This window comes from Monodelphis domestica, chromosome 6 (assembly GCF_027887165.1).
Source record: "Monodelphis domestica isolate mMonDom1 chromosome 6, mMonDom1.pri, whole genome shotgun sequence".
In the NCBI taxonomy this organism is placed as follows: Eukaryota; Metazoa; Chordata; class Mammalia; order Didelphimorphia; family Didelphidae; genus Monodelphis; species Monodelphis domestica.
The window spans coordinates 233344092-233369645 of NC_077232.1; the positions used below are offsets into that span (position 1 = coordinate 233344092).

Consider the following 25554-nt stretch of genomic DNA (forward strand, 5'->3'; position numbering starts at 1 on the left):
CTCTTCTTGGGAGAGACTTGGGGAACCATGGGAACAGAAACTTCTCTACACTCTCAGATGCAGTCACTGCTTCTGTTGTGTTTGCTTAAACTTTTGTTGTTGTTACTAAAGAGGTTCAATTCTGGGGTAGAGAATAAAGAAATAGCCATGAGATATAAACAAAGGCACCAGATTTCGCTTATTTTTTAAGATAGCTAGTCACCTTGGAGAGAACAATGTGGTGGAGTGGTGGAATCAGAAGGCAGATGTAAAAGTGAATGGTAGGGGAGCAAACATGAAAGGGAGGGAATGGCAAAGGGGGAAGATGGTGGGAGTAAAATCAAGAGCTGCAGTAGAGGGATTTGCCTTGGAAAGGGGAAGGATCCCATCTTCATCAAAGACTTGAATGAAGGAGGAGAGAAAGGGAAAGGATGAAGAGGGGCTCTAAGGGAGATCAGAATGAACAGACTATTTCCTCAGGAAAGTGGTGGTGAGATCCACTGTTGACAAATCACATGATGAGGAAACAACAACATATTAGTTAACCATTTTCCTTCCAAAGAGAAAAATACAGCTTCTGTTTGTTGCTCCAAACCATTGGATGGGGTTAAATCTGTAAAGCTGAGTCTCCAGCCCTTTCCCCCTCTTCTCTCAATGATGACTTTTTCCATAATTCAGGTACCAAATTTACTTCCTGTTTCTTTATTCTCTTCTCATCCTATCAAAGCATGGAATGACCTAATATTAATCACCTTTTACTTACTGACTGATTATAGCAGAAAGAGAGTTGAAAGGTGGAGTCAGATACTGTTTGAGTCTTGGCTCTGACTCTCTAGCTGGGTGATCCCGGACAAATGACTTTCAGGGCCAGAATTTCCTTATCTGTAAAGTGAGGTGAACGAACATTGGCACTACTTACTTCACAAGGTTTTTATTAGATAAGCATTTTGCAAACTGAAAATGCTCTGAAGATATGATCTAGACTAAAGTAATGCTCCAGCAAGGTTTTGCATTTAAGCCTTTTAGCCCTCACTGGAATAAAATAATGTTATGCTCATAAAGAAGTCATGAATATCAGCAAGCAGGCAGAGAGAGCTTTCCAGGGGAGTAGGAGGCCTCTGAAAAACCATTTGAGAGGCCTAAAGGAATTCTTCATTCAGGCCATTTGTTGGGATTGGGATCAAAAAAGAGTGCACATCATCTCTTTTTTTTTCTCTGCTGAGGAGGACACAGGCCAGTTAGAGACCAAGTTTTGAGAACTGATGGAGGCAGATAAACATTTTCTTTTACCAAAAAAATCCTTACTTTCAATTGGTTCTAAGGCAGAAGAGTAGTGAGAGCTAGATAATGAAGGTTAAATGATTTGCCTAGGGTCATATATCTAGATAGTGTCTAAAATCAGATCTGAACCTAGGATCTCTTGTCTTCAGACCTGGCTCTTTCCTTTTTAAGCCCTATGCTTTTTCAAAGTCTGTCCTTGTATAACCTTTGACCAATTTCCACAATCTCTTAGCTCTTTCCCTCCTGTCCCAAGCCTTCCAAATACATATTTCATGCTCTATTCCATCTATTATTTTAGCTCATATTGATTTTATCCTCACTTCTCCATATGAAGTTTGGGGAATATATATATTGGAAAGAGGCCCGGACATATGATTTCATCAGTGTATGGAACTCCCACTATGAAAACTCTTTCCACCAATACAGACTGGCAACTTAGAGGCTTAGGGAGATTCCTGAACATGAGAGTAGGGGGGACTGATCAAGGAAGTGCCTCATCCAGGGTCATACAGATAATAGGTGTCAGAAGCAGGATTTAAATGAAAGGTAGGTCTTGGGAGCAGCAAGGTGGCTCAGTAGAGTGAAAGTTGGGCTTAGAAATGGGACGTCTTGGGTTAAAATATGGCCTCAGACACTTCCTAGTTCTGTGACCCTGGGAAAATCACTTAACCTCCATTGCCTAGCCCTTATCACTCTTCTGCCTTAGAACCAATACACAGAATCGATTCTCAGATGGAAGGTAAGGATTTAAAAAAAATAAAGGTAGGTCTTTCTGGGTCCATGGAAAAATGAGGGAACACCTGAGTTCAGAGAACTAAACACAGCTTATTATGAGTTAGAGACAACCCAAATGTTGGCAATAATTGAATATTTTAAGAATCTGTGATTTCCTCTCTATGAATATTCTTTCCACTAACACAGATTGCAACTCCTTCATATTTTGGTAGATGGTTTTCATGAGTCATTGTGGTTTAAGGAAAAGACAAAAACAAAAAGTAATCACCCAGTAAAGAGACTTCTGATGATTGTTCCTAAAATGAGTTAGGCTGGGCCTCAGAAAAATAAGGCATCTCACACACTGCCTTTCCAAGACTTGCTGGTCACTTATGTCCCAATAAGGGATAAAGACAGGGCCTTCTTCATATCTCTACACTGCCATACACATAACAAGCATTTAATAAATATTTTTTAACTGACTGAAGAGTAGGAATGTTAGTGGATGCAGTGATACTGAGTAGCAAGAAAGGTTCTATCAAGTGTATCTTATTGCCCTTTTTTTCCCTAACCATAATTAGGATTTTTTCCCCCAGACATACCATCAGTAGCAGCTAGCTGAAATGCTAGATCAAGGCCTCCTCTTATTCTGAAAAGCAAATCCATTGTATCTGAAATCACCTGGAAGAAATAAAAGCAAAAAATAATTATAGAATACCCAAAGAGAAAAAAAAACTCCCACAATCTTATATACTGAACCAAGAATGCTTTAATACAACACTCTCTAAAGTCAAGTCCCCCAAAACAGGAGAATAATTTTAAAAATTCAATTTTAAATAACCTCAGCAAAGTTTATTCATTGTCTTAGAGTGGCATTTAGGAGAAACAATGAACATCATTAGTGGTTCCTAAACTTTTCTAACATGCTTAAAACTATATTTCAGCTTTGGAGGCATAAACCTATGTCTCCCAAAGAAACAGCAGAGGAGATACCACTAGATGAAAGCAAATTCATAAAGATACCATAGCTGCTGCCCTCCCCTCCCTAATGCCCTATGGTCCAATGATGCTAACTTCCTTCTGTTTCTCAGATAAAATATTCCAATTCCAGCTCTCATTTCTTCCATATCTTCATCCCTTTACCCTGGCTTTCCCCTGAGTTTGAAATGTTCTTCCACATTTATACTTAAAATTCCTTGTTTTCATCAAGACTTAGCTCAATCATTGCCTCTAATGGAGACCTTTCTGATCCCCCTTGATCTAATGTCTTCCCTTCTAAGGCACTTCTTTGTATGTATTTTGTGTATCCCTATATAAATACATATTGTTTCCCTATTAAAATGTAAGCCCCATAGTACTTATGTTATTATTTTAGATTATATAGTACATAGAACATTCACTAAATGTTTTATATAATTATATATTATATATGTTCTTATATGTTATATAATATATAGTATTTTTATATTTTATATTATTTATATATTTTTACATCCCCAGAACTTAGCAAAGAGCCAGGCATACAGTAGGTACTAAATAAATGCCTGTTGGCTGATTGGGAAATGAAGATAAGGAAAAAGTGTCTTCCAGGTATGTAACAGAGTCAGTGCAAAGACACAGAGACAGAATGTTCCTGAAGAACAGAGAGAAGGCTAATTTGGCTAGATCAAGAAGTATGGGAAGAGGAAATAAATACCTAATACGGTTGCAATGATAGGTTGGAGTCATTTTGTGATGGGCTTTAAAAGCTAGATAGAGGACTTTATATTTTCTCCCCAAAGCAATAGGAACCCACTGGGGTTGGTTGAGTAAGGGAAGTCACATGGTCAGATCCATAATTAGGTAAAATCACCTTGGCAGCAGCATGTAAGATGGACTGGAGGCAGGGAGATCAATTGGAAGGCTGGTATAATTATCCAGATAAAATATGAATAGGGCCAGAGGTAAGAAGGTGGGTAGCTGGGTGAATGGAAGACTGGCCATGACCCAGGAGATATTGTGAAGGAGCACCCAGTCTGAAATCTCTAATAGGACATCAATGTCACATAATTGAAGAACCCAGGAGAATTAGCCTCTGTCCAGTTGTGGGCTTTATATTTTAGGAAAGACAAAGATAAGCTAAAATGGCTCCTTTGGAGGTTGAACAGGATGGCAAATGCACTTAAAAAAAAGAAAGAAAAGAAAAAGAAAATGCCCTATGAAAACTATTTGAAATAGATAAAAAAGGGAATTCATATGAAAAGTGATAATAAAAAAATATAGCTGTCTTAAAACTGTGAAATATGAAAGAGGGATCAGGCTCATTCAAGTTGGCTCTGGGGACTGGGGATGCAGAAATAGGTCCAATGGATGGATATGGAAGAAATACAGATTTGGGGTTATTGTAGGGGAAAATCTTGCTAACAGTTAAAATTGCCAAGAAGTGGAATATGCTGTCTTAGAAGATACTTGGAAAAGTTCAGACACTGAGTTACCATTCACCAAGGCTATTTTAGAGAAGATTCTCCCTGGCTAAGCCTTAATCTCTAAAACTGTTTTTTTCGCTTTCTTTGTAATCCTAAAGCTTAGCATAGATCCAGACACATACATAGTTTTGTTTTGTTTTGAACCTTCAGTCTTAAGGCAGAAGGGTGGTAAGTGCTAGACAATGGAGATAAAATGACTTGCCCAGGGTCACACAGCTAGGAAGTATCTGAAGCCATATTTGAACCCAGGACCTCCCATCTCTAGGCCTGGTTCTCTATCCCGAGCCACCTAGCTGCCCCCATGGTATATTCTTAATAAATATTTTACTGACTGGCTAAGATGTCTTCCAGTTCTTGGATCTTGAGAAATTTCTGATGCAATGAATGTTAGTGAATGGGGAACCATTATAATTATAATTGCAGATCCCTAAGAGCTATGTAAATGTTAGTTATTATTATAGCAACATAACAATTAACATTTATATGACACTTTAGGATTTGCAAAGCTCTCTAATGTATATAATCTCCTTTGAACCTTACAACAACTACCACCACCATTATCATCATCACTAACATTTCTTTTGCTAAGCACTTCACAAATTATCCCATTTGATCCTCACAACAGTAGGTGCTATTGTTATCTGCATTTTACAGATGAAGAATTTTAATGCTTAAAGAAAATGAACAGACTTTTGTCCAGGGTTACACTGCAATGAATGAAATAAAATAAAGTGTGAGATCCTCAAGGCAAAGCATTCAGCTTACACCCCTCCAATTAAGAATGGAATGTGTAAAACCAATCTATTTTAGTTTCATGGACTTTTTGATTATTTGCCAAGAAGATTTAGGGTGAAGGTCTGGCACCCTGGGAGGATGAGAGGACCCTTATTCAAGGGCATCTGACACAATTCAAGCCAGCTGCAGCTGCCTCCTCATCTCTTCTTACCCTTGAAAACTTAGGATGATACCCTTCCTCTGCCAAGAAATGAGATCATACTATGTTATGTATCTCCTTATTTACTGATTGAGTTTGAATTTCCCACGTAGACTGTAAGTTCTGGCTCCCAGTCCAGGGTAATTCAGGACAGAGGAGTGAGGAGGAAGTCTAGGGTCAGGAACCTTTAGGTTTGTATTCACCGCTAGGGCATTTGCCTTTTTCATGAGAAAGAAACAAACTTCTTTCTCTTCTACCATCACTCTCTGACTCCAGTTTGTAATTGTAATTTGAGGTGGGTGGTAATTTTTATCCCACACGGCAAGTAAGTGGAAACGGAGGCTAAGTATCAGGCTCACCCCAGGATTGGAAGGGGCTGTCAAACAGAATGGTAATGACTAGCTTTAGAGTGATTTAAGTTTTATAAAACTATGTATGCATGCACACACATATGTGTTTATAGATGTATATGTATAGGTGTATCTCTGTCTCTTTCCATCCTCACAACAACTCCGGGAGGTAGGTGATATTATTATTTATGCCCATTGCATAGATGAAGAAACTGAGGCAGGAAACGGCGCAGGGGCAATCTTTGGCTGGATTTGGGATCTGGTCATCCTCACCCCAGATCCAGTACTTCATCCCCGGCCCCATTCAAGGCTCGGCATCAGACCACCCCCTTTCACATCCCGAATTAACTGGAAGCTCCTCCAGAGCAGGGGCTGACCCCCTCCTGACCCCCGCACCCCCAGCTAGGGCCGCCGACCTTTAGGCCTCCTCCAGCAGCTGCTAGCTCTCTCCCCGGCCGCAGCGTGTGGAGAGGGGAAGGGGAAGGCTGACGTGGCGGCCGCGCAGCCGCGCCTCGGGACCCCGGACTCTACCCCTATTGCCTCCTTCGGAACATTCCGGGGAGTTCGGCACGTTTAGGTGACTCACCATGTCGGACGAACCCTTCAAGGAACGAAACCCCGGGGACTGTGCAGGTAGGAAGGGGCCGGAAGTAAAGAGAGGGAGGAGGGCACGTAGGGTAAGGACTACATCTCCCAGGATGCATTTCCGTGGGTCGTCCCATTCTCTCGGTCATCTTAGGGGCGGCCCTCGACTGTGCACAGATTTCTGAGCGGTGAACCCCAAATCTCTCCAGTCTTGGAGGTTCTTGATGTCGTGGCTTTTCAGAGTCCCTCGAATTTCATGCGCGTCTCTTCTGATCTCGGCATAGAGCCTCAGGTCCTATCTTCGGTCCCTTCAGGATGGACGTTCCCAGATCCCAGGGTAACAACTCGCAACAAAGAACCGAATCCAGCACTTACGACCGACCCGAGGTGGCGTGGGGCGAGACGGGCGGGCACGGGCGCGGCTGTCTCCACTCCATCATCGCCTGACGCCACTTCAAGGGCTTCCATCTCGGGTCGGGCGAGGTGGGCATTACTGGCGTCGCTCCAGCCGGCCCTTCTGTGGCCTCCGGGACGCTTCTCGAAGCCAGGGAGGGAAATCACCCGAAGCCCTGGTCCCAGACACCCACCTGCTAGCTTTATGCCTTGATTTCCTTACCTGTGAAACAAGTAGCTTTACTAGAACCATGTTTTAAAGTTGGTAAGCGAGCGGGGACGTCACGGTAAGTGATGTCGCCACGGGTTCCGGACTCTGCTTTGACCAAATCGAGAGACATTTAAATTGGCAATCACTTCTTGGCTGTATGAAAGTGGTTGTACGCCCCGGATTTTCCTTCCTGTGGGATTGGTCCCTCCGGGTCTCCATCATAACATCCCCTTTCTCCGACCCCCTAAGTGGAGGCAGCTGCCAAGATCCTGCCTTGGCTCCTCTTCAGCTTCTCCCCCAGTTAGCCAGTCCACCCCCTTGAATTCAGTGATCGCTGTCCCAAGGCTTCCTAATCTTGGTTTAAAAAAAAAAATTTTTTTTAACCCGTACCTTCAGTCTTATTGATTCGGAGGCAGTAGAGTGGTAAAGGCTAGGCAATATTTGCCCAGGGTCATACAACTTAAATTTGAACCCAGGATCTCCTGTCTTTAAGCCTCGTCTTTCAATCCACTGAACCTCCTAGCTGCTCTCCTCTAACCTGAGGCAGTCTAGACTCCTCAGAATAAGACTTTTAAGTGCGTAAAATAAAATACATAGTTACCAAGGAAACCACCTGTAAGTCTTTACATATGATTTCCAGTCTATATATTGGGCCCTACACCCCAAGCTGCCAACCTCAACATAATCCCAACGGAATTTAATACCTTTCTTCTTCCTTTCTGTTTCTGTCGATACCACTAGCCTTCAAGTTCCCTGTTACCTAGACTCTTCAAGAGTCAATTAACTTGGTTCTCCCAAACCCTGCACAACTGATCAAATCAATTCATTTTAAGTTACTGTGTTACACACAGAAGGTACGAAGGCAAAACTGAAGCAGTCCTTGCTTTGGGGGAGCTTGCATAGCTCTAAGGACCCAATATGTTCACAAACAAATATGAACAAAAAAAGTCAGTGAAAGGGGCAATTGTGTGTGTGCGTTTGGGGCTGGGAGGTGGGAAGGTAGTGAGGATCCTCCACAATCTGGCTTTAACAAACAAATGAGTTCCATTTCAGACACTGAATTTGAGATAGCTACAGGACAAGGGTGTTTTTGAGTCTTAAATGAGATAATGAATGTAAAGTAAACCTTAAAGTGTTATATAAATGACTATTATTATTATTATTAACCTATGATTTCCAGGTCTTGGGGCTGGTGATGATTTCATTCTCCATGCCCCTTATTGCACTGTTGCTAAGCTCAAGCAATGTTTGTAGAGCAATACAGAAGTGTGCTGGTAAATGCTTAACAATTGGACTCTCCAGAAAAAGGGGAGGGGGGAAGTATGCATACACATTTTTAAGTTTAATTGAATTATTAATATTTTAAGTCCAAACAATCAACAAAACAATAAAACATCTTGATTTGTAGCAATTAGGATTTCTAGACAATGGTCCAATCTTGCATGCAATCCCACATTCATACCTGCTTGCTGCTTGTCCCCTATATCTGGAATACATTCCCTGCACATCTGTGCTTTTCAGATTTCTTTTCATTCATTGCCCAGCACAGGGGGCCATCTCTTCCATGAAAATTTCGAATCTATCCACCACAGGCAAAAATCATACTCTAAAATGTTCTCATTTAGCTCTTTGTCTAGATTTTTCTTTTACAAGTGATCACATTAATTTTTGTACTAAATGGGCACCTTATTAGATTGTAAGCTACTCGAAGGCAGGGATTGTTTCTTTTTCATTTTTGTAAATATTGATTCTAGTCTAGTGGTGGAGGGGGGAGAACTAAAATAAAAGAGCTCCTCTAATCCCCCCCACACACACACACACAAAGACCCTCATCCATACTGAAGCATAGTTCTAAATAGATTGACAAAGGACAGAGCTAGGCATGGTGCTACATAAGAAAATTTGAGGAGAAAGCCTTATACACAATAAAAGTTCTCTGCATGAAAAAAAGTGATGATTCCTTATCTCCAACTTTTTCCAAAGAGTTACAAGAATATCTATGATCCAATAGTGTCTTGCTTAATAACAGTGTAACAGGGCAGTTCTGCTCAGTCTTGTAAATTAAACTTACTTCTGTGATTGAAGAGAAAGGCTTGTGCTTTGATTTATATTGTTCACGAGATAACCCTTTGAGTAATTATTCATTAAGGAAATGGTAATTATTCATTAAGAAAAGTTTCCTTGTTATCAATATATTATCTCTATATAAAATAGGTTGAGATAAGCCCAGGGTGACTTTTCTTCAGATGATGGTAATCTGATTCTCTGGCCTTGGCCTCTCACTAGAACTTCAGATCCCACATTTCCAACAGTTGATTGGACACACTTCTGTCTGGAGGTCAAATGCAGCACCTCCTATACTACATTCATCATCTTTTTCCCAATACCTAGCCCAAATGAACCCATTCTTTCTATCAGTGCCACAATTACAGCATTCTACTCAGACACCTGCTTTTGAAACCTTCCTCCTCACTTCTCCAGTGAGTCCTATCAATGCCCCATCAAGCTTCTTTTTCTTTTCCCTGTCTGCACCCTAGTAAAGACCTTTGTTACCACCACTCTGAACTGTTGCCTCCTGGAAGGTCTTCCTAAATCCATTCTCCACATTTTTATGTCCTGTCCTTTAAACAGATGATGGAGTAATTTTGATTAGGCGAAGATCTGATCATGTCACTTCTCTCAGAGCCTTTCACTGGCTCCCCACTGCCTACTGAGGCAAGTTCAGATTCCTTTGTCAGACATTCAAGGCCTTCTATAATCTGGTGCCAATTTACCTTTCAAGCCCTTGACTCATTTTCCCCTTCTTAACACTTCAGCCAGACTGGACTATTTGGACTTTTCCCCCTTCCCTTTCCTGCCTCTATGCATCTACTCACCTTGTGACTAAACCTAGAAAACCTAGTTCTTTGTCCTCCCTGCCCTTTTATATTCCTCCCAGTCCATTAAAATCCAACTTAAATGGCACTTCTTAAAGAAATCTTCAATCCCCTTAGTCGGTTAATGGCCTTTCTTCCCATGTCCAGAAATGTTTTCATTCTGCAGCTTGAGTTGCTATAGACAAGTTGCCTATCTGAAATGGTAGAAAGCACTTTCTTACATGTGATTTTCCTAAACCAGTGAAATCACAGATCTAATTCCTATCACATGGAGACAGCTAAATGGTTCCATGGGTAGAGCACTTGTCCTGGAAGTCTGGAAGACTTGAGTTTGAATCTAGACTCAGACACTTACTAGCTATGTAACCTTAGGCAAGTTACTTAAACTTTGCCTTAATCCTCTGGAGAAGAAAATGGCAAACCACTTCAGTGTTCTTTGCCAAGAAACCCTCATGTGGAGCTATGAAGCACTGGATATGAATAAATTACTGAACAACAACAAATTCCTTTCTCTACCTCATTTTTTTGCTAATCTTTGATTATGCTGTTTTTCCCTAGTAGAATGTAAATTCCCTGAGTGTAGGACATGCCTCAATTTTATATTTTTGTTCCCAGAACCTAACATTATGCCTGGCACCTAGTAGGATTATTGATTACTTGCTATAAATATATCTGCTGATTGATAGAAAATCAAGTAATAGTGAAAAAAGAGCCCTTAGTTCCTCGCTTAGTTTTTTGCAAGACTATAAATTTCATTCATTTAACACATCAATTGCTTATTAAGAGGAACTGTTTTAATCTTTTTTTTTCTTTTTCAGCATTTAGTAAACTAGGCTCTACAAAGGAATACCCTTGCTTATTAAGCCTTATTAATATCAGGGTAGCCTGGGTGGGACATTTTTGTTTATAATTTAATAGTGCTGTTTCTGGAGCTCACCCAGCTTCTGACACTTTTTTCTTTTCTTTTTTTTTTTTAAACCCTTACCTTTTATATTAGAATCAATACTAAATATTGGTTCTAAGGCAGAAGAACTGTAAGAGCTAGACAATTGGGGGTTAAGTGACTTGCCCAGGGTCACAGAGCTAGAAAGTGCCCACCTAACTGTCCCAACACTTACTCTTACCACCTGCCAGCTGGATGTACAATAGATAGAGTGTGCGATTTCAGATTTCTAACACCTAAATTCAGATCCTGTCTCAGAATTCTATTCCTGGTCTATGTTTGAATCTTTTTATAGCTTGCTTGCATTGACTAAACCTTGTACTCATCTAGAACCTAACCTTTATTGTACTAGAGACTCCTCCATGCAACATTGAAATATCATGCATGACTCTGTGAGGAAGGCCATGTTTCTCAGAAATAAACGTTGTTTTCTGTTTCTTAACCCAAGTTTAAATTAAAATGACATATATATCTCTTCATTGTATGCTCATGAAAATTACCAGTTTGTGTTGAATTCTAATATATGATACATAAATAAGCAGTCAACATTTTTTGCTAAGGAGGCTGAACATTTGGTTAAGATTTTTGAGGAAACAGCAAGTTGTAATGGATAGAGCACCAGATTTGGAGTTAGGAAGATTTGAGTTCAAATCCTGCCTGTGAAACTTAATGGCTATGTGATCCTGCAAAAACTACTTAATGTCTAAGTTTCCTTATCTGTATGGTAAGAGAGTTGAACTAAATGGCCTCTGAGGACTCTTCTAGCTCTAAATCTATGATTTAAAAATATTCTTTAAATATTCACTACTTGTCAAAAATTGTTGGAAAAGCTAGAAAGCAGCCTGGCAGGAACTAGATATAGATCAATATCTTACACCATTTACCAAGAGCAGATCAAATGGATACATGACCTAGGCATAAAGGGAGAATCTTAAGTGAATTAGAAGAATAAGGAACATGTTATCTATAAGATTAATGGATAGGAAAAGAATCATAAAATCATAAAATAAAAAAGAGATAGAAAGCACTGTGAGATGTAAAAGGGATAATTTTGAATTTATTAAATTGAAAAGGTTTTGTACAAAGAGAGTTAAGATAGCCAAGATTTAAAGGAAAGTATGTTGGGAAAAATTTTAAAGACAGTTTCTCAAATAAAGGTTATATATAAAATATATAGAGAACTTTGTCATATATAAGACTATGAGGCATTCCTCAGTTGATAGTCAAAAGATATGAATAGACAGTTTTTGCATGAAGAAATCAGAATTATACATAGCTATATGAAATAATGTTCTAAGTCATTATGGATCTGAGAGATCCTAATCAAAACAACTGAGATATCTCACATCTATCAGATTGACTAAAATGATAAAAGGACAAAATGACAAATGTTGGAGGGGATGTGGAAAAATGGGGATACTAATTCACTGTTGCTGGCACTGTGAACTGAATTAATCATTTTAGAGAACAACCTGGAATTATGATTAGTTATAAAAGTATATACCTTTTGATCTAGCCATACCACTATGAGGTTTATTTCCTAAAGTGATCAAGGAAAATGAAAAAGAAACTATATGCTCTAAAATATGTATAGCCGCTGTTTGTTGTGGGAAAGACCTGGAAATTGAGGGATACCCAATAGCTAAACAAATTGTGGCATTGTGATGGAATTGTGATGGAGTACTTCCAAATAATAAGATAATTGCATTATTATACACTACATATGTTTAAATGGGGGAGGGGGGAGGTAACTGATAGGTTGAATTTGAGACAGAAAATTTTGTTATATATATAGAGTTTCTTTTGAAAAGAGGTTCGAGATTACTGTTTATAACTAATTTTTATTGTGATCAAATCCATCACAATAAAAGCATTTTTCTCACCAAAATTTGAATTTCACTAAAAAATAAACCATTTTTCTTTTAAATTTTGTTTCAGATATTAGCCATACAATAGGCCTTTTATATAACAGTAAACCTAAGAAAATTTTAAACTTCCCAGAGAACATCACCACTATAAGAAACAGCCATGCCTGGAGAAGGAGGAAAAACAGATATGGACCGACTTGGCCTGTTCAGTGAAATGGAATATGTCACTATTGGGGATAAATATGTATCACCATATAATCGTAAGTATATTTTATTTACTGTCAAGTAACCATGGTACTTTTATTTTGTGTAAAAATTTTAGATTTAATGGCTGAGGTCTGGAGTAATAAATGGATTAAAACCAGGATTGTCGAAACTCAAATAGAAATGGGGACCATTAATTCATATATAAGAATCCCTTTGGGCTGCATAATGACTTAGAAAACCAGATGTTAACATTAAGTTTTATTATATTTGTATTTGTTTTATTAAATATTTTCCAATTACATTTTAATTTGGTTATGGGTAAACTTGGGAGTGTTAGGCTAGCATTTGGCCTGTGGTCACATGTTTCACACCTCTAATGAGCATTCACACAAACTGACAAGCATTTTAATCGATACATTCTAGGCTTGGTTAAACTTAAGAGTTGGAAGAATGGGGATGTTTTGATTTTACCTATTTCCCTTCTGTGTACATTAGCTCTTTATGTCTTCACAACTACCCTGTGAGATGGGCAAATATGTGTATAGTAATATTTATTTAGCTAATTTAGCTAATATTTATTTAGCACTTTAAGGCTTGCAAAGTGTTACAAAAATTATCTCATTTGATCCTCACAACAGTCCTGCAAGGTAGATCCTGTTATCCCCATTTTACAGGTAATAAAATTGAGTTAAACAGAGATTCAGTGACTTGTCCAGGATCATTCAGCTAGTAAGCTTTTAATGCTTAATTTGAACTCAGGTCTTCTTTACTCCAGGCCTTGCCTTCTATCCACTGAGCCACCTACCTGCCCATATTAACAGCCCATGTTAGAAATTAAAAACTTAAACCTGAAGGATGTTAAGAAAGAAGTGAAAGGAAGGGTTGTTGAGAGGAGAGAAAGGAAGAAATGATTAGGAGAGGGAGAAAGAGAGAGAAAGACAAGGAGAGAGAAAGAGAGAGAGAGAGACAGACAGAGACAGAGAGATAGAGACAGAGAGAGACACAGAGACAGAGAGAGACAGAGAGAGACACACACAGAGAGAAAGAGGGAGAGAGAGAGAGAGAGAAATAGAGTGAGTAAGAGAACACTCCATGCTTTTAAAGGGAAAACTAGCTTAGCCAGTGTGTCAGATACTGTTCCTACCATGCATAGCAACTCAATGTATAAAGGAAATTGTAGCTACTATGTAAAGAAAATTGGGAAGTCATTTAATGGAAGATTCCAACAGATCCTAACAGAACATCCTAAGTCAAACCCATTGATAAAGTGGTGGCTTAGAGTAAAAAAGATCTGGGTTCAGATCCAGCCTCAGCTACTTATTGGCCATATCCCTGGTAATAGCAGTTGATTCTCTGTGCCCAAGTTTCTTTAGCTTTAGAATGAGGTGTTTGCTCACTGTATGTCCCATCTACTCTATATCTATGATCTGAAGATGATAAAAGAAAAGAATGACAAATTTTAATAGAATGTAGAAGACAGAAAAGGAATTTGGCAAACATATGAGGATGATTAAATGGAAAAAATAAGGAACTTTTAAAAAATGAATGGCATACACCAATACTTTAATGGATTTATGATGTCATTAATGTATACACTTCATATGGTATCCCATGCTATCTCAAACTCTCTGACTGTCTTACATTTCTTCTCATTGATTGTCTCTTAAGAGTCTACCACATATTCTGGAGGCCTTTTTCCAGCCCTCCTGACTATGGTAGGATGAAGTAATGGAGATGAACAATGGAGATAATTTATGTAAACAACTTTGCAAGCCTCAAACACTATATAAAATACTATCTATAGCTATTATTGTATTCTGAATCTCAAAACTGTCAAAGATAAAATGGAAAAATACTACATTAGTGAATCTTTTTTTTTTTTTTTAAACCCTTACCTTCCGTCTTGGAGTCAATACTGTGTATTGGCTCCAAGGCAGAAGAGTGGTAAGGGCTAGGCAATGGGGGTCAAGTGACTTGCCCAGGGTCACACAGCTAGGAAGTGGCTGAGGCCAGATTTGAACCTAGGACCTCCCGTCTCTAGGCCTGGTTCTCAATCCACTGAGCTACCCAGCTGCCCCCACATTAGTGAATCTTAATGGAAATAGTAAATAAAATATTTGTAAATCAAATGTAGCAATATAGTTTTAAAATAATTTTTATGATAAATTATGATTTATACCAGAAATGTAAGGATGGCTTTCAATTTTAGGAAATTAATTGGCACAATAAATCTTAGGTAGGAATATTTTAAAACAGCCAAACTGATCTTGGCCTTGCTGCTGGAAGAGGTGTTAATTTGTCCAAGTTGTCAAAGAGTACAATTTGGAATGATAAAGAAAAGTAACTGATTTAGGTAGATGGTTTGAAAAGCAATAAGATTTTCAGCTGAGCTCTTCCTCATAATTCTTCTTCCAGACAGATCTAGAAAACATACCAGACAGAGTTTTGATTAGGAAATCCAAGGGAAAAAAATCAGTGAATTATTTAGCCCAGGTTGGCATAGGGGATCAGGAAGTCTGTGGACACTGGGAACAAATTCCAGCCAAGAATGGCCACGAGGAACATTCCATTGCAGGGCAAGTCTGTGCACAGAGGGACCTATACTTTGTGTGGGGCAATGGATTAGATGCCAACTGGCGTCCCTATTACTCACTACCTGGTTCCAGGTCACAGATCCAAAATGAACTGAGAAGAGGACCTGGGACTATAGGTGGCATTCAAGGAGTGGTCATGGTCCCTAGGTTATACACTGAGCAATGAATAAATTCATAGGGAAACCACAGCATCAGGAGGTGTGTTGCATTGATCCCTGGAGCTGGGTCTAGTTCTGACCCGCAGCACAGACCAATGCCTGTAGTAGAATAGCCAGGACAGGCATCACAGATCAAAGAGGAGACCTGTCCCTGTAGAGCTGCCCAGCTGACTGATAGAGGCTAAGCCCAGTAGCAGTCTACTGAAACTTCAATATGGGGAAAGACCTTGTGTTTCTACTTAGATTCAAACCAGATCAGAAACATGCTGGGCTCAGATTAGGAGGGTAGAAATTAGACTTGCTCTGACTTAGGAGTCCTGGAAACTTATAGATTCCCCGGTCTGGACCCTCCCTGAGATCCTGGGATAGATAATACAACACTTAATACCTTAAGAAAGCAGCAACACCAGGTCAGATTTTCCCTTTGGAAGTGTGCAGAGGGTTTCTTTACACTTCTCTCCCAATTTAAAGTTCACAGTCAAGAAATAAGCTGGAAGAAAAACTCCCACCATAAAAAGTTATCTTGATGACAGCGACACTCAGTACAAACTCAGAAAAAAAAGAATAACTTCAAAGAATCTACAAAAAGCTTGGCTCAGATTCCAGCAGAATTCCTGGAAGAAGCACAAGTTAAAACAAACAAACAAACCTAAAGGGTTAAAATATTTTTTGTATATGAAATGAGAGTGCTAGAGGGAAAAAGCAGAAAAGTCATGAGAAGTATGGAAGAAAGAATTGGGAGGAGGGCCAAGATGAGAGAAGAACAAAAAGCAATACAATGAGATTCTCTCCCAATTCCCCCAAACAGACCAAGAAAATGCACCAGACTAAATCCAAACCAGGGAAATTCTAATAAAAAGTCATAGAGTGATTTTTTCCAGCCCAAATTGGCATAGTGAGATGGAGAAGCCTGTAGACACTGAGGACAGGGTCTGATCAACAACATGATTCCTGAGAAGCACTCCAGTGCACAGAGAGAAGCTATGCACTCAAACCGAGGTCCCAGAACTGTATTAGGGCACCATCAGACACATACAACTGGCAGATCACCCACTATCTAGTTCTGTGACACAGATCTGAGACAGACTGAGAAAGGGATGTGCACCAAGGAATGGTATTCTGGGTTAGGTAGTGGTGGAACACTCTGGGCACTTTGCTGAGAAGGAATAAGTTTGGAAGCAAGCAGCCGTTCATATCCCAGCAGCAGAGCAGGATCTTGGTTCTAGCTTTTAGCCCTGTCTATATTCTGCAGAGGAATAACCAGTGGAAGAATCATAGTCCTAAGGGAAGCTTGCAGTTCCAGGGCTCTGAACCAGTTGAGCTTCCCAGAGGGCTTATAAGGGCTGAGTCCAACAGCATTGTGCTATTGCTCAAACTCAGATCCATGCCATGAACTTGAAGAACTCAGACCAAGGGACAACAATCAGATTTTGCCTTAGATCAGACCACTTTGAGGGTATGAATGCTTACAGGTCCCCAGAAGGAGTTGCCCCTCAGATTCTAAAATAACACAACACTCAGTATTCCAAGAAAGCAGCAATAGGATGAGCCCAGCCCTTCGAAGTGTACAAAGCCTGGCCCTAACCTCAAGGGTTGGTGGAATAAGCAAACTAAAAAGGCATCCCACTGTGAAAAGGCAAAAAGAGGAGAGAGATGCTCAGGACAAACCTAGGAGAAGAGTATGACTCCAAGAAATCTAGAGAGACTTGAAGAAAAATATAATGTGCACAAATTCAATTGAAATTTAAGGGAGAGATAAAGGGAAGAAGTTTTTTTTTTAAAAGATTTAAATCAATAGACAAAGTATTGGTCAGTCTAATTAAAAAAAGGAAAGAAGAAAACCAAATTGAGAGTATCCAAGATGAAAAGGGAGACCTCACCTCTAATGAAGAGGAAATTAAGGCAATCATTAAAAACTATTATGCCCAATTACATGGCAATAAATATGGCAATCTAGGTGATATGGATGAATACTTACAAAAATACAAATTGCCTAGACTAACAGAGGAAGAAAGAAATTACCTAAACAACCCCATATCAGAAAAAGAAATTGAACAAGCCATCAAAGAACTCCCTAAGAAAAAAATCCCTAGGTCCAGATGGATTGACAAATGAATTCTATCAAACATTCAAAGAACAACTAATCCCAATATTATACAAACTATTTGACAGAATAAGCAAAGAAGGAGTTCTACCAAATTCATTTTATGACACGAACATGGTACTGATCCCAAAGCCAGGCAGGTCAAAAACAGAGGAAGAAAACTATAGACCAATCTCCTTAATGAATATAGATGCAGAAATCTTAAATACAATACTAGCAAAAAGACTCCAGCAAGTCATCACAAGTGTTATTCCCTATGACCATGTAGGATTCATACCAGGAATGCAAGGATGGTTAAATATTAGGAAAACCATCTGCATAATTGACCATATTAACAAGCAAACTGACAAAAATCACATGATTATCTCAATAGATGCATAAAAAGCCTCTGATAAAATACAACACCCATTCCTACTGAAAACACTAGAATGTATAGGAATAGAAGGGCCTTTCCTAAAAATAATAAACAGTATATATCCAAAACCATCAGCAAACAGATAAACTAGAAGCCTTCCCAATAAGATCAGGAGTGAAACAAGGATGCCCATTATCACCTCTATTATTTAACATTGTACTAGAAACACTAGCAGTAGCAATTAGAGAAGAAAAAGAAATTGAAGGTATTAAAATTGGCAATGAGGAGACCAAGCTATCTCTTTTTGCAGATGATATGATGGTTTACTGAAAGAATCCTAGAGAATCAACCAAAAAGCTAGTCGAAACAATCAACAATTTTAGCAAAGTTGCAGGATACAAAATAAACCCACATATGTCATCAGCATTTCTATACATCTCCAACCCATTTCAGCAGCAAGAATTAGAAAGAGAAATTCCATTTAAAATCACCCTAGACATATAAAATATTTAGGAATCTATCTGCTGAGACAAACACAGGAACTATATGAACACAACTACAAAACACTCTCCACACAATTAAAACTAGATCTAAACAATTGGAAAAGCATTAATTGCTCATGGGTGGGACGAGCTAACATAATAAAAATGACAATCCTACCCAAACTAATTTACTTATTTAGTGCCATACCTATTGAACTACCAAAAAACTTTTTTACTGATTTAGAAAAAAACCATAACAAAGTTCATTTGGAAGAACAAAAGATCAAGGTTATGCAGGGAAATCATGAAAAAAAATGCAAAGGAAGGAGGGCTTGTAGTCCCAGATCTCAAACTATACTATAAAGCAGTGGTCATCAAAAGAATTTGGTACTGGCTAAGAGACAGGAAGGAAGATCAGTGGAATGGACTTGGGGAAAGTGACCTCAGGAAGACAGTCTATGAGAAGTCCAAAGATCCCAGTTTTGGGGACCAGAACCCACTCTTTGACAAAAACTGCTGGGAAAATTGGAAGACAGTATGGGAGAGATTAGGTTTGGATCAACACCTCACACCCTACACCAAGATAAACTCAGAATGGGTGAATGACCTGAATATAAAGGAGGAAACTATAAGGAAATTAGGCGAACATAGAATAGTATACTTGTCATATCTTTGGGAAAGGAAATACTTTAAAACCAAGCAAGAGCTAGAAAAAAATCACAAAATGTAAAATCAATTTTGATTACATCTAATTTGATGTAAAAGTTTTTGTACAAACAAAACTAATGCATTCAAAATTAGAAGGGAAGCAACAAATTGGGAAACAATCTTCATTACAAAAACCTCTGACAAAGGTCTAATTACTCAAATTTATAAAGAGCTAAACCAATTGTACAAAAAATCAAGCCACTCTCCAATTGATAAATGGGCAAGGGACATGAATAGGCAATTTTCAGTTAAAGAAATCAAAACTATTAATAAGCACATGAAAAAGTGTTCTATATCTCTTATAGTCAGAGAAATGCAAATCAAAACAACTCTGAGGTATACCTCACACCTAGCAGATTAGCCAACATGACAGCAAAGAAAAGTAATGAATGCTGGAGGGGATGTGGCAAAGTAGGGACACTAATTCATTGCTGGTGGAGTTGTGAATTGATCCTACTATTCTGGAGGGCAATTTGGAACTATGCCCAAAGGGTGCTAAAAGACTGTCTACCCTTTGATCCAGCTATAGCACTGCTGGGTTTGTACCCCAAAGAAACAATAAGGAAAAAGACTTATGCAAGAATATTCATAGCTGCGCTCTTTGTGGTGGCAAAAAATTGTAAAATGAGGAGATGCCCTTCTATTGGGGAATGGCTGAACAAATTGTGGTATCTTTTGGTGATGGAATACTATTGTGCTCAAAGGAATAATAAAGTGGGGGAATTCCATGGGAACTGGAACAACCTCCAGGAATTGATGCAGAGTGAGAGGAGCAGAACCAGGAAAACATTGTATACAGAGACTGATACACTGTGGTTCAATCACATGTAATGGACTTCTCCATTAGTGGCAATGCAGTGATCCTGAACAACTGGGAGGAATCTATGAGAAAAACCACTATCCACATCCAGAGGAAACACTGTGGGAGTAAAAACAGGGAAGAAAAACAACAGCTTGAATACATGGATTGAAGGGATTTGGTTGGGGATGTAGACTCTAAATGAATATCATTTAGTGCAAACAACAACTTGTAAATAGGTTCTGATTAAGGACACAAATAATACCCAATGAAATTGTGCATTGGCTGAGGGAAGGGTGGGTGGAGGGGAGGGAGGGAAATAATGTGATTATTGTATCCAAGGAATAATGTTCTGAATTGACTAAATAAACTAATTCAAATGGGAAAAAAAATAAAGATTTAAATCATTGATGTCCTACTCAAATAGAACCAGATCCCTGAAGTGCATATTGACTTAGAAAAAACTACAAGTTAAATTATCTTATGTTGTATTGCATTTTAATGTTATCAAACATTTCCCAATTACATTTTAATAAGATGAGTATACAACCTACATTGGACACCTCTAACTTAAATAATGGTTTGTTTTTTTTATCAATTAAACAAGAGTACTAGAGGAACAAATTGGAAACTATATGAGAGTTATTGAATAAAAAATTGGAAAGGAAATTAACAGCTTGACACAAGAAATGCAAAACATTGCTCAAGCAACAAACTCCCCCCCAAATCAGAATTGAATAAGTAGAAGTCAATGACTCCACAAGGTAAGAAATATTAAAATAGAGTCAAAAGACTAGAAAGAGAGAAGTATCTCATAGTAAAAACAACTAATCTGGAAAACATGTTGAAGAAAATAATTGTACTGCCTGTATGCCATCACCCAAAAAAAGTGGGGAAAGACTAAATGTCCATTGAAAAAATAAAAATATAAATAAATATAAATATATATAATATATATATATATATAAATAAATAAATAAAAATAAAAGTGCTCATTTCTTAGAACCAAAGAGCAAAGTGAAAATAGAAAGAATCCATTGCTCCCTTCTTGAAAGAAACCTCAAAATTAAAATTCCCAGGAACATCACAGCTAAAATCCAGAATTTCCAGGACAAAGAAAAATTGCTGCAAGCAGAAAAAAAATTAAGCATTGAGGCACCACAGTCAGGATCACACAAGATTGAGCAGCTACCACTCTAAAGGAGGAGAAAGCTTGGAATAAATTATTCTAGAAATAAAAGGATATAGACTTACAACCAAGAATAACTTAACAAAATTAAATTAATATCCTATGGGAAAAATAGACTTTTAATATAATTGAGGACTTACAAGAATATCTGAAAATATTAGAGCTGCAATATAAACTTTCAGCTACAAATACAAAAGTCAAGAGAAACAGAAAGGTAAATACTGAATAAACATGTTGTGTTGAGGACTAACTAAGGATAAAGTGTATACATTCTTTCTGGGGAAATGATACATCTGTCCTCTGAATCATATCTTCATCACAAGTTGTGGAATGATTCTCTTTAGAAGGCCTGGGATGGTTCTGTTATATCTTATTGAACTTAAAAGAACAATGGAAAACGAGGGGGAAAGGAAAACACTTATCTTGGGGAAGAGAGCATGGATGGGGAATACCTCAGAACTGGAACCCACAGAATGGCTGAAAAAAATGTGGTATATAATGGTGATGGAATACTATTATGCTATAAGGAATGATGAACAGGATGATTTCAGAAAGAACTGAAAAGACCTACATGAACTAATGCAGAGTGAAATAAGCAGAACCAGGAAAACATTTTACACAGTAACAGCAATATTGTGGAATAATCAAATGTGATAGACTTTTCTACTAATAGCAATACAATGATCCCGGACAATTCTGAGGGACTTATGAAGAAGAATGCTCTCTACCTCAAGAACTGTGGGAGTAGAAACGCAGAAGAAAAACACATGATTTATCACTTGTTTTTTAAGCATATGATTTGGGATTTGGGTTTTATGAGATTACTCTTACAAATGTGGAAATATGTTGTGAGTGATAATGCATGTATAACCCAGTGAAATTGCTTGTCAGCTCTGGGAGGGGAGAGGAAAGGCGGAAGGAAGACAGCATGAATCATGTAAGTTTGGAAAACCTATGTGCAAATTTGTTATCGGAATAAAATAAAGAAAAAAACCTGGGACCCACAGAAGTCTATACAAAGAAAGAGAAAAGGTACAGGGAAGCAGGCAACATTTAAATTTTATTCTCATCCAAACTAATCATGGTGGGGAGGAATATGCAAAAACACAAACTAGATACAAAAATATAGTTCCCTCAATGGAAATAGGAGGGAAATGGGAGGAGAGGGGGTAAAGTAGAGAATAAGAAAGGTATGGGAGAGTACACCTCAAATGCATGAGGAGAATGCTTAATAGCAACTGTTTTAATTAGTGCTCTCTCAATAAGTGCCTGTGGTCTGAGATCATTTGGCACTGACTCACTGTAAAAGATAACCACTGTGGAAGGAAAGGGCTTGTGGGCTATGGTTTTTAGGAGTGTGAGCCCACAGAGTAACCTGAACCCAGGGGTACTCACCATTCTAGGACTCCACCTATGGTCCAGGTTGGTGAGGGCATACAGGGAAGAGTATTATGGTATTAATTATCATTGCTTTATTCTTCATTAGCTCTGTGATCTCACCAAATTGGTGCTCCTTTCAACAACTCCTACATTACCTCTCATCATGCCTGTGGTCCATGTCTTTCCTTTAATTCTTCATTCTATTGAGGCCTCCCTCAGGGTCTCTTGATGTTATGTGGATACCAGTGAAGCATGCCAGTTTTATTTTTATCACTCTTATTAGTGAATGGTCTTTTATCTGATCACATCTCTTTGTTTTTATATCTTATGTAGTGTGTTAGGCATTTCTGGTCCGAGATAATATGCTATGGATTTATTTATCCCTCCCTGATGTTTGGGAGACTCACAATGTTGATTGTTAAGAGATTGTGATATTTCATCATTTGCAGGCTTATGGTAACATCATTGAAGGAATATTGATGTTAATATTGAATTGGGTTTTTGTTACTGGGAGAAGCTTAGGAGACCTTAAAAACTATATAATTTGCCAAATGAAAGTCAATCTTCAAGGAGATTAACTGTTTCCCAATTGAGTCAGTTTCTAATCCATTTTGGCAATTTGTATCCTTAGGAAATGATAATAGGATGGTTACCTTTTTCACCATTGGATCATCAATAACTTTTTTGGATAGTTTACATTGGAACAATTTTCATTGTATCCCATCTTATTTTTATTTGTCTAACTTGTAATTAATTTCATCTTTTCATAAAAGTAACATAAACAAAATAAAATAATTGTAATAGAATAAAATAAATGAACATTTTAAAACCCTTATTAAATATTTTTGTTTGTTTATTCGGCTCATCTTCCTCACTAGAATATAAATTACAGGCAGTGATAGTGTTATTTTTCTTCTATTTATTCCCAGACCCTATTATCATATCTTGTATACAGGAATGACTTAATAAGTATTTCTTGAATGGCTAATATAGAAATAGATTTTATGTGACTACATTTGTATAATTTACATCAAATTGCCTTTTCAAGGAAGAGGGAAAGAAAAAGAAGGAGGGAAAGAACTTGGAACTCATTTTTAAAAAAGAATGTTAAGATTGTTATATAAAAGAAATAAAAAATTAGTACTTGTTGAATTGAAGGTATAGTTGTATAATAATACAAAAGCAATATGAATACTTGAATAAGAAAATATAAACCTTACTTATGTAATATTAACAATTAAAAAGCAGTTTCAGTCTAAATCATTGAACAGCAGTTAAAAAAAAACTTTAATTTTAATCAAAATTATTTAAGTAAAATTTAGAAGCCATATATTTAGAAAATGCTGCCAAAGACTCACTCTAATGTTGTGGATGGCAGTGACTAGGTTTTCAAAAACTAATCCAGCAAGTCCCCAAGTTCTGGCACAGTGGGCCAGGTTTAAACTCATCATGCACAGGACAGCAGAGGACTGTATCTGACTCTCAGCCACACTAACTCCAGAGATCTCTAATCACCTTCTTAAGCCACAGAATCTCTTAAGAACTATCCTGCATTTAGTACTGTGCCAGGCAGATGGCAAATGCTTAATAAGGGTTTATTGACTGATTATACTATGTCCTATGATACTCATATGGTACCACCACAGAAGTGGGAGATGAAGAAGTATTTGAAGACATAGGAATATATAAAGAAACTCATTGGTATTAGATGTCCTGAATTTTAAAATTCATAATGCCATATAAGTTTTTAACAGCTTGCCTTCAGATTTTTAAATATCATGGTTTTCCTACTTCACAATAATTATTGCCACATCATAAATAAGTCAAAATAGTTTATAGTAAATGCCCAGTTTATAGTATAATTCAGAAAAACAATCTTTGTATAAATCAGCACTCCCATACAGTCTAGCATAGGGAATCACCAAATCTAGTTGGCTGCCTATTTTTGTACTGCTCATAAACTTAAGATTTTAAAAAATATTTTAATAGAACAAAACTTTATTTAAAAATGTTAAATCCATTCATAGATCTCTGACCATCCTCTGAACAAGAAATCCAATGAGGATTCTAGACCTTTCTTGCTTCATTACTTTACTTCTGTGATCTTGGAGAAGTGACAAATCTCTGGGCCTCAGTTCTGACCTCTATCAAATGAATAGTTTAGACTATAGCCTCTAACAATCTTTTTCAGCTCTAAAGTGATACAATTTTATAATCAGAACCTTAAGATATATGGCAGGTTTATTAATGAGAGCTTTTAGAGTCTCAGGATCATTTATTCTATATCATTTAATTCTCAAGTAATTATTTTTAGTGATATTCATTTGAAACACTATTCCTAAAGGTTAAACTATAAATTGTTATGAATCTGAATATGAAGTTTAAAACCTTATATTTTACTGTTTGACTATTTAAAAAATTTAAAGTGCTATGAAGTATATAATTAACATGTTGCAAACTTCTTTTTAAAGGACCTTTTAATGAAGCTGCTAGCAAAAATAGACAGATGTTGCCTGGGGGTAGTAAAATGATGTCAGCTCTACAACAAGGTTTCTTTGAACCTCAGTTTTTAAGGATATTTGAAGGTGAGGGCTACGTAAGTCTGAATCAAGTAAAGAGGCGACAAATGATAGAAGAAGCCAAAAAAAATTTAAGCAAACCCTTTCTTCCCAGTAATGGAGAAAAAAAAGCGTAAGTGTTGGAGGGGAAATCTTACATTAAATTATATATATTTCTGCTCATTTATTCATTTTCCTAAGATTTGCTTATGTATTTCTTGTTTTAAATGTAATTCTTAAATTAATTTGATTTTTGCAGTTTATTGATTCTGGGTTCATATCAATCCAAATGATGTAGATTTTAAGAGCTTGGACAGGGAAATAGTTTGAGTAATCAAAAATTCACACTCATTCTTTCTCTTCATTATCTGAGCAACTCAAACATACCAAAAATTTGAATAGGTTTGGGGTTTGAACTATT

At 37.6% G+C, this 25554-nt stretch overlaps 2 protein-coding genes across 6 annotated transcripts in view; one reads left to right on the plus strand and one right to left on the minus strand.

Moving 5' to 3' along the window:
- UFSP2 (UFM1 specific peptidase 2) overlaps window positions 1-6442 on the minus strand; it is a 31568-nt gene extending 25126 nt beyond the window's left edge. The window contains exons 1-3 of one of the 3 annotated variants that reach the window (XM_056802963.1): window positions 6310-6385; window positions 2577-2655; window positions 743-861 (exon numbers count right to left, since the gene is read on the minus strand). Coding sequence is in view for 1 of the 3 variants with exons in the window: in XM_007507913.3 (XP_007507975.2) it covers window positions 2577-2655; window positions 6310-6312 (82 nt within the window). In the remaining 2 variants the exon portion in view is untranslated. Of the gene's footprint in view, window positions 1-731; window positions 862-2576; window positions 2656-6309 lie in introns of all 3 variants that reach the window. The other 2 variants (XM_056802964.1, XM_007507913.3) reach the window with 2 other exon arrangements.
- Window positions 6443-6486: 44 nt separating this feature from the next.
- CFAP96 (cilia and flagella associated protein 96) overlaps window positions 6487-25554 on the plus strand; it is a 50475-nt gene continuing 31407 nt past the window's right edge. The window contains exons 1-3 of one of the 3 annotated variants that reach the window (XM_001363274.4): window positions 6487-6988; window positions 12670-12859; window positions 25047-25266. In XM_001363274.4, coding sequence (XP_001363311.1) covers window positions 12760-12859; window positions 25047-25266 — 320 coding nt within the window. In that variant the 5' untranslated portion in view covers window positions 6487-6988; window positions 12670-12759. The remainder of the gene's footprint in view (window positions 6989-12669; window positions 12860-25046; window positions 25267-25554) is intronic. The other 2 variants (XM_007496043.3, XM_056802966.1) reach the window with 2 other exon arrangements.